The following is a 15999-nucleotide window of genomic DNA, read 5'->3' on the forward strand; positions in this document are numbered from 1 at the left end:
GTATCATACCAACTAAAGTACAATAATAATAGTTAGATACACTGTATTTCATATATCATGTACACTGAAGAATGAAACACTGTTAACACTTTCCACAACATATTTTGTAATGAATGTTCTGTCCTCATGCTCTCTCTCTCTCTCTCTCTCTCTCTCTCTCTCTCTCTCTCTCTCTCTCTCTCTCTCTCTCTCTCTCTCTCTCTCTCTCTTCCTGTCTGTGTCTTTTGAGACGTCTGTGCATCATTTAGCATCAACAATGGTATGGTTTATTGTAGTAGGCTTTGATAAACTTAGGGTAATACATGCATGGAAGACAATATACATTTAATATATAAATGAGAGAAGAACAGTAAGTGAAAAGCCATAAACAGCAGAGACAATCCAGGGAGGAAAACCTGTTTGGTTGTATACCAAAATGCATATCATATACTGAACACAAATATAAACGCAACATGCAACAATTTCATAGATTTTAATGAGTTACAGTTCATATAAGAAAATCAGTCGATTTAAATAAATAAATTAGGCCCTAATCTATGGGTTTTACATGACTGGGAACACAGATATGCATCTGTTGGTCACAGACACATTTAAAGAAAAGGTAGGGGCGTGGATCAGAAAACTAGTCAGTATCTGGTGTGACCACCATTAGCCTCATGTGGCGCTACACATCTCCTTCGCATTGAGTTGATCAGGCTGTTGATTGTGGCCTGTGGACTGTTGTCCCACTCCTCTTCAACGGCAGTTTCGAAGTTGCTGTATATTGACGGGACCTGGAACACACTGTCGTACAGGTCGCTTCAGAGCATCCCAAACATGCTCAATGGGTGACATATCTGCTCAGTATGCAGGCCATGGAAGAACTGGAAGATTTTCAGCTTCCAGGAATTGTGTACAGATCTTTGCGACATGGAGCCGTGCATTATCATGCTGAAACATGAGGTGATGCGGTGGATGAATGGCATGACAATGGGCCTCAGGATCTCGTCACGGTATCTCTGTGCATTCAAATTGGAACCGGCTTATGGTAGAGAAACAAACATTACATTTTCTGGCAACAGCTCTGGTGGACATTCCTGCAGTCAGCATGCCAATTGCACACGCCCTCAAAACTTGTGTGACCGAACTGCACCTTTTAGAGTGGCCTTTTATTGTCCCCAGCACAAGGTGCACTTGTGTAATGATCATGCTCTTTAATCAACTTCTTGATATGCCACACCTGTCAGGTGGATGGATTATTTTGGCAAAGGAGAAATGCTCACTAACAGGAATTTAAACAAATTTGCACACAAAATTTGGGAGAAATATGTTTTTTGTGCGTGTGGAAAATGTCTGTGATTTTTTATATCAGCTCATGAAACATGGGACCAACACTTTACATGTTGCGTTTATATTTATGTTCAACGGTACAACCTACCTCTGTACACATATAGTCAGGTCCAAAATGATTGGCAACCTTGATAAAGATGGGCTAAAAAGATTGTATAAAATAAAAAATACAAATACTGAGCTACATTGCACGCATATTTTTGGGAGAAAATTATAATATTTTATTCTAATACAATTGCTGAGAGAAAGAGATTTTGTTTAACAAGTAATCTTTTTTCTCTAAAATAGATAGGGGTACAAATTATTGCCACCCCTGCTTCCAATATACTGTACCTCACCTTGCAAGGATAATGGCACCGAGCCTTGTTCTAAAATATTTTATGAGATTGGAGAACACATTTGGAGGGATCTTCGACCAATCCTCCATACAGGATGTTTCCCAGTATCCCTTGGCTGCGCTTATGGACCGCTCCATTCAATTTAAACCACAGGTTTTCAATGGGGTCCAAGTCCAGAAACTGAGATGGCAATTGCGAAATGTTGATTTTGTGGTCAGTTAACCATTTCTTTGTGGATTTTGATGGGCTGCGGCCAAGTTTATTAAGCCTCCTGGCAGAGGCAAACAGGTTTTTGGCTAAAATGTCCTGGCACTGGGTAAACGTCATGACGCCATTGCCCTCAGCTCTGTCGTTGTTTGCTGTGTCATCAGCAAACTTGATATTTGAGTTGGAGTTGTGCGTGGCCATGCAGTCGTGGGCGACCCATGGAGAACAGAAGAGGGCTAAGCACACACCCCTGACGGGGTCCCCGTGTTGAGGACCAGCGTGGCGGAGAAGTTGTTGCCTCTCCTCACCACCTGGGGTTGTCCCGACAGGAAGTCCAAGACCCAGTTGCACAGGAACACATATAAATATATGGATGCACGATGGCCGTGCGGCATAGTCAAGATGCAATAGATGGTATAAAATACAGTATGAGATGAGTAATGTAGGATATGTAAACATTATTAAAGTGGCATTATTTAAAGTGACTTGGGATACCTTTATTAAATCCATTTATTAAAGTGGCCAGTGATTTGAGTCTGTATGTTGGCAGCAGCCTCTCTATGTTAGAGAGGCTGTTTAACAATCTGATGGCCTTGAGATAGAACCTGTTTTTTCAGTCTCGGTCCCAGCTTTGATGCACCTGTACCGACCTCGCCTTCTGGATGATAGCAGGGTGAACAGGCAGTGGCTCGGGGGTTGTTGTCCTTGATGATCTTTTTGTCCCTCCTGTGACATCGGGTGCTGTAGGTGTCCTGGAGGGCAGGTAGTTTGCCCCCGGTGATGCGTTGTGCAGGCCGCACTACCCTCTGGAGAGCCTTGCAGTTGAGGGCGGTGCAGTTGCCGTACCAGGCTGTGATACAGCCCGACAAGATGCTCTCGATTGTGCATCTGTAAAAGTTTGTGAGGGTTTTAGGTGACAAGCCAAAATTCTTCAGCCTCCTGAGGTTGAAGAGGCGCTGTTGTGCCTTCTTCACTACGCTGTCTGTGTGGGTGAACCATTTCAATTTGTCCGGGATGTGTATACCGAGGAACTTAAAACTTTCCACCTTCTCCACTACTGTCCCGTCGATGTGGATAGGGGGGTGCTCCCCTTGCTGTTTCCTGAAGTCCACGATAATTTCCTTTGTTTTGACGTTGAGTGAGAGGTTATTTTCCTGACACCACACACTGAGGGCCCTCACCTCCTCCCTGTAGGCTATCTCGTCGTTGTTGATAATCAAGCCTACCACTGTAGTGTCGTCTGCAAACTTGATGATTGAGTTGAAGATGTGCATGGCCACGCAGTCATGGGTGAACAGGGAGTACAGGAGAGGGCTGAGAACGCACCCTTGTGAGGCCTCAGTATTGAGGATCAGCGGGGTGGAGATGTTGTTACCTACCTTCACCACCTGGGGGCGGCCCGTCAGAAAGTCCAGGACCCAGTTACACAGGGCGGGGTCGAGACCCAGGGTCTCAAGCTTAAAGATGAGTTTGGAGGGTACTATTGTGTTGAACAGCATTCTTACATAGGTTTTCGTCTTGTACAGATGGGATAGGGCAGTGTGCAGTGTGATGGCGATTGCATCGTCTGTGGACCTATTGGGGCGGTAAGCTAATTGGAGTGGGTCTAGGGTATCAGGTAGGGTGGAGGTGATATGATCCTTGACTAGTCTTTCAAAGCACTTCACGATGACAGGAGTGAAGGCATACGGGCAGATAGTAATTTAGTTCAGTTACCATAGCTTGCTTGGGTACAGCAACAACGGTGAACATCTTGAAGCATGTGGCGACTGGGACTGGAATAGGGAGAAATTGAATATGTCCATAATATACAAATAAAACAGCTAGTCTATGACTAATAATGGGAGACCGGTTGGAAGCAGGCTACTATAGCAAAAAGGACTTATGCCTATATCCACATGAGCTTCTATAGATAACCTTCTGGAAAATATATGACAACCCTGCTTGAGAAAGCCGTCTGGTTAAGCCTTGTAATGTGACTGTTCCATGTGTGTGAGGGTTTATGCATGACCGCCTGTCCACAATAACATTTGTCCCACATATTGTTATATACCAAAACGTGGCCAGCAAATCACACATTACACATGTTCAACGGAAACCAATGTTGTGGTTGGCCCAGGCACCTAGATCTAACATTATACAATGGGCTTGATAGCGAACAAATGTTTAATCTGTAAGCGGTTTAGGAGAGTGTGTTGGTGACAGAGAGCGAGTGCGCGTCTTCGGTTGTGTATGATTCATCATGGCGAGTTCTACAGCCGTCCCCTCATCAGCAGCGAACACTCCATCTCTCAAGGTAAACGTCCTCTTCCCAGTAACCGAAAAACGGTCATGCTGAATGTCCTCGCCACTGCTAACCTATACGTTATCGTTGCCTATTTCTGAAAATGACGGGATAAGAATTCTTGACGCAGGTCACGTTCAGTAAACACTAAACCGCGTACGACCGACAAAGATAGGATTGCAATTCAATACACTTGTTTCAACTGCGACTGTTATGTTTTTTGATATACCGATTTAAAAAATGATTTAACATATCTATATTGCTTTGCCCTATGTGTGGCAGCTGTAGCATATGATGGCAGCTGTAGCATATGACGACACATTTTATATAACTGCATCACGCCGACGGAATGTTCTGTTATTCGTCRGTTGCTCTTATAACCAGCTTGTCTATTACAGTAGCCTACAGTAGCCTGTTTTTATAGGCTGCCTACCAATGGCTCATAATAACTATGAGGGGTAATCAGTGACGTTATTTCACAGTATTTACTGCATGATCACATGTTAAAATAGCTTCAATTATAGAATAGAAATCAACCACAATTATTATTATTATTATGCCTGTTATTATTATATGATTAGCCCTTTGCTTGAGGAGTAATGGTAGCCTAATGTAAATGTAAGCCTTCAGTTCACCTGGCGACAGACTATCGTCTTTCTGCAGGTAAAATGATCTCCTGTGCTGTGCTGAGCAGAGCAGGGAATTCAACCCTCACAGACAATACCTAATCCTATCCTCATTCAATTTACGTCAGCAAACCTCACTGTTCTTTCCGACAACCCCATCTCTCCCTGCTCCCCATCCCACGCTGTTACCAATTATACATTTTGAATAACTTACCCTGTTATTCTCTCATTGTCTGAATACATTACCCGAGTGTGAATGTTTTAAGAAGCTTAGGCTTATATGTAGTTGATTACATCCTATGTAACGTTGTCATCTATATAAAGTTGTGTACAATGTCCTCGCAGGGCWCTGGTATAGATGTATCCACCAGTAACGGCATGGAAGACAGTGTCCACAGCTTCAAGGTAACATTTTAATAATTTACCCTGTGGTATAATGTGTATAGCAATGAGCATTATTCTGTGTAACATATTGTGATCGTTGCCTCATTCATTACAAGTGTGTGCAAAGGCGTGTTGTACAGCAATGGTATTTTAATGTGGAACAGTTCAGATATTGCACATACTGCTACATTAGTAATTTATACTGCATGTAAACTGCAATCACAAGACATTTGAAGTTTGTCAGTGTATGGCAAACTGGAGACGCCATTCCCTCCAACTGCCCATTTCAGTGTGGTGAATCAGATTAATCACTTGCCTTCAGTGAGGAGCCCAGCTGCACCATCTTGATGTTTCCTGGATATGATTCTGATATTCATAAAACCTCCCCTGGTTGTCAATCAAAAGGTCCAGATCACACCAACAGCATGGACACCTCCCCCCACCCACATGGCTCTCCTAATGCCTCTCAGTCCGGTAGATCCAAAAAACACACCCCCCCCCTACAAAAACAACAATACTTCCGCCTCAGCAAAACTGAGTCAAAGAAATCCACCTGAGATCCTGAGATGTTCATTTTATAGATCCATGGTGGTTAACCCCTTCTGGGGCCCCTCGTTTGGCTTGTGCTCCCCAGAACCCTGTGCTAACCACATACTCTATGTTGTTGCCCTTTGTGGCCCTCAGAGAGGTCGAGAGAGAGGAGGATGAGGGCCCTGGTCTATCCAGGAGGTCCTGTGTCGTCTCTGCGGAGAATCCACTTCCCCAGATCACCCTAAGCACCACCTGTCAGTCAGGCTGTGACCTGTGATCTGCCACTTTCTTTAGCTGTGATTTACTCTGCTCTCTAACGTTGCACAGACAGGAGACAGCCAGGCAGGCGGCAGGCGCAGGTGGTGATTTGGTGATTAGGAGAAATAGAGGGGGAGAGAAAAGGTTGGAGAGAAAAGGGGTGAGAGCGAGAAAGAGAAAGAGAGAGAGAATTGTCATTGGCTGTGCAGGACCATTTTAAGACTTGGGCATTCAGGGCTGGGTTAAGCATATAATTAATTAATCAATGTCTGAGAAAATGGCCTCATATAGATGCTATATAGATGCTCATATAGATGCTGATGCTACAGGCATCAGGTCTGTAGTCTTGAACTACTGTACGAGCACCTCTGTAGTACTGTATCTGTGGCTAGCTTGTGTACGCTATAGACCCCTGTGTTGTTACTGTACACACTAGTAGGAATCTGACTCCTGTTTTGTGACCCACCTGAGCTGGATGTAGAGGATTTATAGTTTGGTAATCCCTGACCAACGAAGCATGTGATGTTACGCTGAACATGGATTACTTGAAACTCATTCACCTTACACAGCTAAGTCATGCTCACTTGTGCTATTACATTAGTTAACGTAGTTATCAGGATCTCTGTAAATGGGCCTATCTCAGATTCTTCACAGCAGGTCAGAAGTGATTTGTCATGCAACGCACTTCTTTAAAGACGTGTGTGAGTTCTGAACTAATGAGAAGATATAGTCATCAGAAACTATACTGTATTTGATCAAATTGTATCACACTCAAGTTTTAAAATAGCAATCTATCAGATTCATGGCTGGATAAGTAAATGGAGATATTAGACCGAAACATTGGTAACCATCGCTGTAGTCAGTGATGTGTGACTGTGAGAAAGAGAGAGCGTGTTCTGATAGTGCTCTCTCAGACTGTTGGCCAGCACTACCCCTCTGTAATCTGAAATTACGCAATGCTGCTACAGGTCTGCGTTGACACATGCAGACAATTCTGACCTTTTTTCCTCTAATTGGTCTTTTGACCAATCCCATCAGATCTTTTCACGTGATACCTTTTTCAGAGCCGATTGGTCAAAAGACCAATTAGTGAGAAAAAAAGATCAGAATTGGGCTGCCTGTGTAAACGTAGCCCAGGAAGGGTAGATCTGAGACAGACCTAATCCAGACAGGCACTGAGAGCAGCCAACCACAGCAGAGCATTTGCCTTTAGCTACTGATCTAGACTAAGCTTGATATTTACCCCCACCCTCATGGTTAATGTTAGGATTAGGGGAGAGTTATCTGATCTGAGAACTGTGGTAAAGGCAACTCCTACCCTGAGAGCGGTTGTGTAAGGGGTTGTGTAAGGTGTTCTCTGTGGTTGTGTTCGTTTATTGAGTAGCTCATGTTCCTAGAATTGAAAAGCCTGGAGTGTCCTCTACTGGCCATCGGGAGAGTTGCAGAACTCTGAAGCGCCTGATGAGATACAGTGCATTTGGAAAGTATTCAGACCCCTTGACCTTTTCCACATTTTGTTACTTTATAGCCCTATTCTAGAATTGATTCAATTGTTTTTTCCCTCATCAATCCACACACAATACCCCATAATGACAAAGCAAAAATAGGTTTTTAGACATTTTTGCAAAAGTATAAAAAAATACAACACTGAAATATCACATTTACATAAGTAATCAGACCCTTTACTCAGTACTTTGTTGAAGCACTTTTGGTAGCGATTACAGCCTATAGTCTTCTTGGGTATGACGCTACAAGCTTGGCAGACCTGACTCTCTCTGGATATACTGTCCCCGTCCATACAGCCATCTGGGGTCTCAGTACATCGCGCAGACAGGAATACAGAACTCTCTGGGGAAAAGAAAGGCGGTGGTGTATGTTTCATGATTAACTACTCATGGTGTGATTGTGATAACGTACAGGAACTCAAGTCCTTTTGTTCACCTGACCTAGAATATCTCACCAATAAATGTCGACCATATTACCTCCCGAGGAAATTCTGTTCGGTTATAGTCACAGCAGTGTATATTCCCTCACAAGCCGATACCACGACGGCCCTCAAGGAACTACATTGGACTTAAGGCAAACTGGAAACCAAATATCCTGAGGCCACATTTATTGTAGCTGGGGATTTTAACAAAGCAAATTTCAGGAAAACACTACCTAAGTTCTATCAACACATTGCCTGTAGTACTCACGCTACAAAACTCTCAACCATTGGCTACAAGGTCCCCCCTGCCCTCCCTTCGGCAAATCAAATCACGACTCAATTCTGCTCCTCTCTTCCTATAGGCAGAAACTCAAACAGGAAGTACCCGTGCTAAGGTCTATTCAAAGCTGGTCTGACCAATCTGAATCCATGCTTCAAGATTGCTTTGATCACGTGAACTGGGATATGTTCCGGGTTGCCTCTGAGAATAACATTGACATATACACAGACACCGTGACTGAGTTCAACAGGACGTGTATAGGAGATGTTGTTCCCACTGTGACTATTTAAACCTACCCTAACAAAAACTATGGATAGATGGCAGCATTCGCGCAAAACTGAAAGCTAAACACCTTCTTGTCTACTTTGAGGACAACACAGTGCCACCGACGCAACCCGCTCCCAAGGACTGTGAGCTCTCGGTCTCCATGGCCGACGTGAGTAAGACAATTCTGCCAGACCAGATGATAATCCTAGCCGCGTCCTCAGAGCATCCGCAGACCAGCTGGCTGGAATGTTCACGGACATATTCAATCTCTCCCTATCTCAGTCTGCTGTCCCCACTTGCTTCAAGATGTCCACCATTGTTCCTGTACCCAAGAAAGCCAAGGTAACTGAACTAAATGACTATCGCCCCATAGCACTCAGTTCTGTCATCATGAAGTGCTTTGAGAGGCTTAGTTAAGGATCATATCACCTCCACCTTACCTGACACTCTAGACCCACTATAAATTTGCATACCGCCCCAACAGATCCACAGATGATGCAATCACTGTTGCACTGTACACTGCCATATCTCATCTGGACAAGAGGAATACCTATGTAAGAATGCTGTTCATTGATTATAGCTCAGCCTTCAACACCATAGTACCCTACAAGCTCATCATCAAGCTTTGGGCCCTGGGTCTAAACCCCGAACTTTGCAACTGGGTCCTGAACTTCCTGATGGGCCGCCCCCAGGTGGTGAAGGTAGGAACCAACACCTCCACTACACTGATCCTCAACACTGGGGCCTCACAAGGATGCGTACTCCCTGTTCACCCATGACTGCGTGGCCACGCACGCCTCCAACTCATTCATCAAGTTTGCAGACAACACAACAGTAGTAGGCCTGATTGCCAACGATGACGAGACATCCTACAGGGAGGAGGTGAGGGCGCTGGCGGAGTGGTGCCAGGAAAATAACCTCTCCCTAAACGTCAACAAAATCGAAGGAGCTAATCGTGGACTACAGGAGACAGCAGAGAGAGCAGGCCCCTATTCACATCGACGGAGCCGCAGTGGAGAAGGTGAAAAGTTCCTCGGCGTACACATCACTGACAATCTGAAATGGTCCACCCACACAGACAGTGTGGTAAAGAAGGCCCCTAAGCCCCTCACAAACTTTTACAGATGTACAATCGAGAGCGTCCTGTCGGGCTGCATCACCGCCTGGTACGGCAACTGCACCGCCCGCAACCTGCACCTGTCCTCCAGGACACCTACAACCCCTACAGCACCCGATGACATACAATGACATACAGTATATTACACCTAAAGCAGTGTGTATTATGAGTTTTCATCTAAACGATGCCCTCTATATTCCCCCCAGGCGGCTGACCTGGTCATTGAGCTGTCCCAGACCCACAAGGCCAAACCTGACCTGACCAATCTGGTGTTTGGAACTGTGTTCTCTGACCACATGTTGACCATAGAGTGGACCAGCAATGGAGGCTGGCAGAAACCTCACATCAAGCCCTTTGGTAACCTGTCTCTCCACCCGGCCTGCTCAGCCATGCACTATGCTGTGCAGGTAGGAAGCAACACCTTGTTAGAAAGTTAATGTGTCTCACGCTCACACTGTCCATTCTTGCTGCCCACCTGACAGTGATGAAGACAACAGTGGAAATATGTTGGTGGATTGTTTAGGTATTTATGTATTTATTTTGTACTAAAAGAACTTAGGCAATCTATATGTATTTTTAAATATGTCTAATAACATTCATTCATTCAAGGATATGACAAAGCAGCAGGAGGCAAAGTTAAAGGTGCAAAATCAGATGCAGATTTATTAAATTATAGTGTTTGAAAACGAAGGATGGCAGAAATATTTACAAATCATTTGCGAAACGACTGTCAAAACAAACAACAAGTCTGAAAACGTCCCAAATTAAAAGGAATAGGCTTAAACAGGCATTTATAGCTAATATAACGTACTTGGCACAGGAGGGGTTTACAGGCTCTAACCAGCCTACCAATGAGCAATTCCAACACTGGTAAAAATGTACAGGTCAGCATCTACACTACAGGTATGTAAAGGACTTTCCCCATCGTCTTCACATCTCACAGCCCCAGTTTCACTGTCTTCAATCAGGAAACAGACTGTGCTGCTGAGATGCTGAGAGTTTGTGTAGAGAGCTTAAGATGAACTTAAGATGATATACTTTAATTGTAGCTCTAATAAGAGGATTAGCTAGGATAGCTGAAGGACAGTGGATTGGACATAAAGGGCCAACACATGTACGCTCATATGTACTGGAACTTACTATCACACACACATAGGTTCAGGAAGCCAATTTCCCATTCTGGTCCTCATTCATTATGTTTACATTTACATTTTAGTATATTTACTCTGTTCAGAGAATGACTAGAGGTCAGTGGTTCTCTCCTGTCTGCCAGTCTTAACCCCTGTCTCTTTCCTCTCCTCTGTTCTGTGGTCAGTTGTTTGAGGGTATGAAGGCATACCGAGATGCTGATGACAAAGTGCGTCTCTTCAGACCCATGCTCAACATGAACCGTATGTTCAAGTCTGCAGAGAGGGCCTGCCTGCCGGTAAGAACACGTACAGGCTATGGTACTATACAGCACAAGCCTACAGCCTGGAAAAAATACTCTATTTATTCTAATCAAAAAGCTTATTTCTATCAAAATTACATCTATGTTAGTATTTCTCCCTTGCCAAAATAATCCATCCATCTGACAGGTGTAGCATATCAAGAAGCTGATTAAACAACATGATCATTATTGAGGTGAACCTTGTGCTGGGGACAATAAAAGGCCACTCTAAAATGTATGTATTACGTTTTATGGGAGCGTGCAATTGGCATGCTGACTGCACTAATGCCCACCAGAGCTGTTGCCGGAGAATTTAATGTACATTTTTTCTACCATAAGCCGCCTCCAATATTGTTTTAGAGAATTTGGCAGTACGTCCAACCGCCCTCACAACCGCAGACCACATGTATGGCTTCGTGTGGGCGAGTGGTTTGCTGACGTCAGCATTGTGAACAGAGTGCCCCATGGGGGCGGTGGGGTTATGGTATGGGTAGACATAAGCTACGGACAACAAACACAATTGCATTTTATCGATGGCCATTTGAATGCACAGAGATACCGTGACGAGATCCTGAGGCCCATTGTCATGCCATTCATCCGCCGCCATCACCTCATGTTTCAGCATGATAATGCACGGCACCATGTCGCAAGGATCTGTACACTATTCCTGGAAGCTGAAAATATCCCAGTTCGTCCATGGCCTGCATGCTCACCAGACATGTCACCCATTGAGCCTGTTTGGGATGCTCTGGATTGACGTGTACGACAGCGTGTTCCAGTTTCCGCCAATATTCAGAAACTTCACACAGCCATTGAAGAGGAAGGGGACAACATTCCACAAGCCACAATCAACAGCCTGATCAACTCTATGTTAAGGAGATATGTCTCGCTGCATGAGGCAAATGGTGGTCACACCAGATACTGACTGGTTTTCTGATCCACGCCCCTACTTAAAAAAAATAAATGTATCTGTGACCAACAGATCCATATCTATATTCCCAGTCATGTGAAATCCATAGATTAGGGCCCAATTAGTTTTTATCAATCTTTGACATTTTTGCATGTTGTGTTTCTATTTGTGTTCAGTATAGATACAGTGTCTCGTATCTACAGTGTGTCTATCATATACAGTACAAGACTGGAACAATGTCCCCCAGTACACCAACATGTTTGTCTCTGATCCTGATCCTACTAGTACTGACTTTGCAGATAACTTTTTAATTGAGAAAAACTTACTACGACTGTGGTATGTGGTTGTCTCACTTAGCTATCTTAAGATGAATGCACTAACTGTAAGTCACGCTGGATAAGAGCCTGCTAAATTACTTTCTATAGTGTCTGCTGCAGTCACTGAATGTTCTGTTTGTTCATATTATTGTCCCATTTCTCCTTTCCCGGCTCAACCTTTCATTTGTCCTCTCACCCTTTCCCCCCTCCTTCCTCCAGGCCTTTGACAGGGCAGAGTTGGTAGAGTGTATCAGGAGGCTGGTACAGGTGGATCTGGAGTGGGTACCCAAGTCAGACTCTGCCAGTCTCTACATCCGACCCACTTTCCTGGGTACTGAGGTGAGGAGATGACCAACCAACTACTCTCTGTCTCCTTCTGTGAGGGACTGTCTCATTCACTCTCGTATGCTGTGACAGGGCTACCTTCCCCTATACTTGTTGGTGAAGTAGTAATCATTCATTTATGAATCGCTCGAGTATGTCAACTATTGACGTGTGTGTATGTGTGTGTGTGTGTGTGTGTGTGTGTGTGTGGCCTGTGTCCCTTCCTAGCCATCTCTAGGAGTGAAGAAGCCATCCCGTGCTCTGCTTTATGTGATCCTGAGTCCTGTTGGTTCCTATTTCAGTACAGGAGCTAAGCCTGTCTCTCTCTGGGCCGACTCCAAATACATCAGAGCCTGGAGAGGAGGGACTGGAGACTGTAAGATGGGAGGGTAAGAGGAGGGACTGGAGACTGTAAGAAGGGAGGTTTAGAGGAGGGACTGGAGACTGTAAGACGGGAGGGTTAGAGGAGGGACGGGAGACTGTAAGAAGGGAGGGTAAAGAGACAGAGGCTATGTTCCAATATCCTACATATCACAAGTTAGGATTGGATTTGGTTACTGTACCCTTTGAGTAAAGGCAGGTCAGACATGACAGTATTCTTTTGAGATGCAGTAAAAATGCTTGCTTTGCAACGTGTGGTTCTAATTTATGCTGACCCTAATATCCCCACCCTGCCAACAGTACTAATACAGCTTTACACCAAATTCAACTCTAAAGAGCTTTGGATTTCATTGTGACACCATTTATGTACAGTACACAATAGGGGCCCACGCTAGGTTACTCTAACAAACGGAACAGTGTCAAATCATTTGGATTACGACACATGGAATTTAAATGTAAACTGACAACTCTCGTTTGTGGATTAAAATGAACATGGGGAGTTGTTTACAGGAACTACGGAGCATCTATCTACGCCCAGTATGAAGCAGTGGATTATGGGTGCCAGCAGGTCCTCTGGCTGTACGGAGACGACCATCAAATCACAGAGGTCGGAACCATGAACATGTTCCTCTTCTGGAATAATGAGCATGGAGGTAATCAGGATCACTTTCAGTGTCATGGCCAATGAGATTAGAGATAATACCTTTGCTTTACTAGGGCTATTGCAGTTGGACAAGACCAAAGGAAATACAGGTTGCGTTCCCATGCTCAGACATTTCATGCATCAACCAATGGTTGCATGTCACATAATTGCTAGAACATATGACGGGGTTAGCTAATACTTAAAATTCTTATCCAGGCATTGTAAGATCTGGCATGCGTGAGCAACGTCTGAGCAGGGGAACACGACCATTCTCCTCTGGATCTGTTGATATGGACATAATGTTACTGAACAGGAAACGGATATTTGTGTCTGATTGTACAACAGCGGCATCTAGTGGACAGAGTGTATATCACAGCAGCTGCAGTCTCACATAGCCAGTGCTGTTCTTCACCTCTTCTCTTATCTCTGTAAACTGGGTTCAGATCGGATATTCCATTGACACTAAATGACCTGTTTAATTCATTTGTGCATCCAATGTTTTTCTCTCCAGAGGAGGAGCTGGCAACGCCCCCTCTGGATGGAATAATCCTACCTGGGATCACGCGGCAGAGCATCCTGGAACTCACCAGGAAATGGGTATGAGAGAGAGAGAATTATATACAGTACATTCAGAATGTATTCAGACCCCTTGACTTTTTCCACATTTTGTTATGTTACAGCCTTATTCTAAAATGGATTAAATAGTTTTCCCCCCTCATTAATCTACACACAGTATCCCATAATGACAAAGCAAAAACAATGTATTCTGTATACCACCCCTACCTTGTCACAACACAACTGATTGGCTCAAACGCATTAAGAAGGAAAGAAATTCCACAAATTAACTTTAAACAAGGCGCACCTGTTATTTGAAATGCATTCCAGGTGACTACCGCATGAAGCTGGTTGAGAGTGAAAACCTACAGGAGGTTAGCTCTCCAGGAACAGGGTTGGAGAGCCCTGGTATATAGAGAGAGAGAACTATTGTGCAGCATGCAGGAAGTCTTCAGCAGAGATGAGAAGCTAAGCATTTCCAGAAGCCCGCCCTTGTATGAGTTTCATTAGATATATTTTCCTCCTCCACCTCCCTCTCTCCTCATCCACCTCCCTCTCCACTCATCGACTCACCTCTTCTAGGGGGAGTTTAAGGTGTGTGAGCGGTACCTGACCATGGCAGACCTCCGCTGTGCTCTGAAAGAGAGCCGTGTTAAGGAGATGTTTGGCTCTGGTACTGCTTGTGTGGTCAGTCCTGTGGGGCGCATACTCTACCAGGGAGAGGTACACAACCACAACTCACTACCCTTACAACATATGGATGGATGACTGAATGGATGGATGACAGAATGGATGGATGACTGAATGGATGACTGAATGGATGACTGAATGGATGGATGGATGGATGGATGACTGAATGGATGGATGGATGGATGACTGAATGGATGGATGAATGACTGAATGGATGGATGGATGACTGTGGATTGGATGAATGACTGAATGGAATGGATGGTGAACTGGATGGATGGATGACTGAATGGATGGATGGATGACTGATGGAATGGATGGAATGACTGGAATGGATGGATGGAATGGATGATGAATGGAATGGATGGATGGATGACTGGATGGATGGATGACTGAATGGATGGATGGATGATGAATGGATGGATGGATGGAATGGATGACTGATGATGGATGGTGGATGGATGACTGGAAATGGATGGATGGATGACTGAATGGATGGATGGATGACTGAATGGATGGCTGGATGACTGAATGGATGACTGACATGGGATGGAACTGATGTGAATGGAGATGGATGACTGAATGGCTGGATGGATGAACTGAATGGAATGACTGACATGGGTGGATGACTGAATGGGATGACTGAATGTGGATGGATGGATGAACTGAATGGATGATGGATGGATGACTGAATGGATGGATGGATGGATGCTGAATGGATGATGGATGACAGAATGGATGACTGGATGATGGATGACTGAATGGATAGATGATTACTGAATGGATGGATGGATGGTGACTGAATGGATGGATGGATGGATGACTGAATTGATGACTGCATGGATGAATGACTGACATGGATGGATGATGAAATGGATGGATGACTGAATGGATGACTGAATGTGGATGTGATGACTGAGATGGATGGATGATACTGAATGGATGGATGGATGAAATGGAGGAATGAATGATTCCAATCAAACAATTTCACATGTTAACACTTTTGTCATAACCGCTGAACAGCTCCTCCAAAACATAGTCTTTTTAAATTGTGTGTGTGTGTGTGTGGTGTGTGTGGTGTGTGTGTGTGTCTCTCTCTCTCTCTAGAACCTACATATCCCCTGCCAGGAGGATTTCCCCCAGCTGGCCTCTAGACTGATGAAGGAGCTCACAGATATACAGGTAAGATACACCCCACTGCGTCA

At 44.4% G+C, this 15999-nt stretch overlaps 1 protein-coding gene across 1 annotated transcript in view; it reads left to right on the forward strand.

The window, feature by feature from the left end:
• The first annotated feature begins 3971 nt into the window (after positions 1-3971).
• LOC111951300 (branched-chain-amino-acid aminotransferase, cytosolic) overlaps positions 3972-15999 on the forward strand; it is a 12126-nt gene continuing 98 nt past the window's right edge. The window contains exons 1-10 of the mRNA XM_070434712.1: positions 3972-4170; positions 5130-5189; positions 9755-9955; positions 10864-10974; positions 12424-12543; positions 12757-12917; positions 13420-13562; positions 14064-14149; positions 14690-14830; positions 15902-15976. Coding sequence (XP_070290813.1) covers positions 4117-4170; positions 5130-5189; positions 9755-9955; positions 10864-10974; positions 12424-12543; positions 12757-12917; positions 13420-13562; positions 14064-14149; positions 14690-14830; positions 15902-15976 — 1152 coding nt within the window. The 5' untranslated portion in view covers positions 3972-4116. The remainder of the gene's footprint in view (positions 4171-5129; positions 5190-9754; positions 9956-10863; positions 10975-12423; positions 12544-12756; positions 12918-13419; positions 13563-14063; positions 14150-14689; positions 14831-15901; positions 15977-15999) is intronic.

This window comes from Salvelinus sp. IW2-2015, linkage group LG24, assembly GCF_002910315.2.
Source record: "Salvelinus sp. IW2-2015 linkage group LG24, ASM291031v2, whole genome shotgun sequence".
NCBI classification, from domain to species: domain Eukaryota; kingdom Metazoa; phylum Chordata; class Actinopteri; order Salmoniformes; family Salmonidae; genus Salvelinus; species Salvelinus sp. IW2-2015.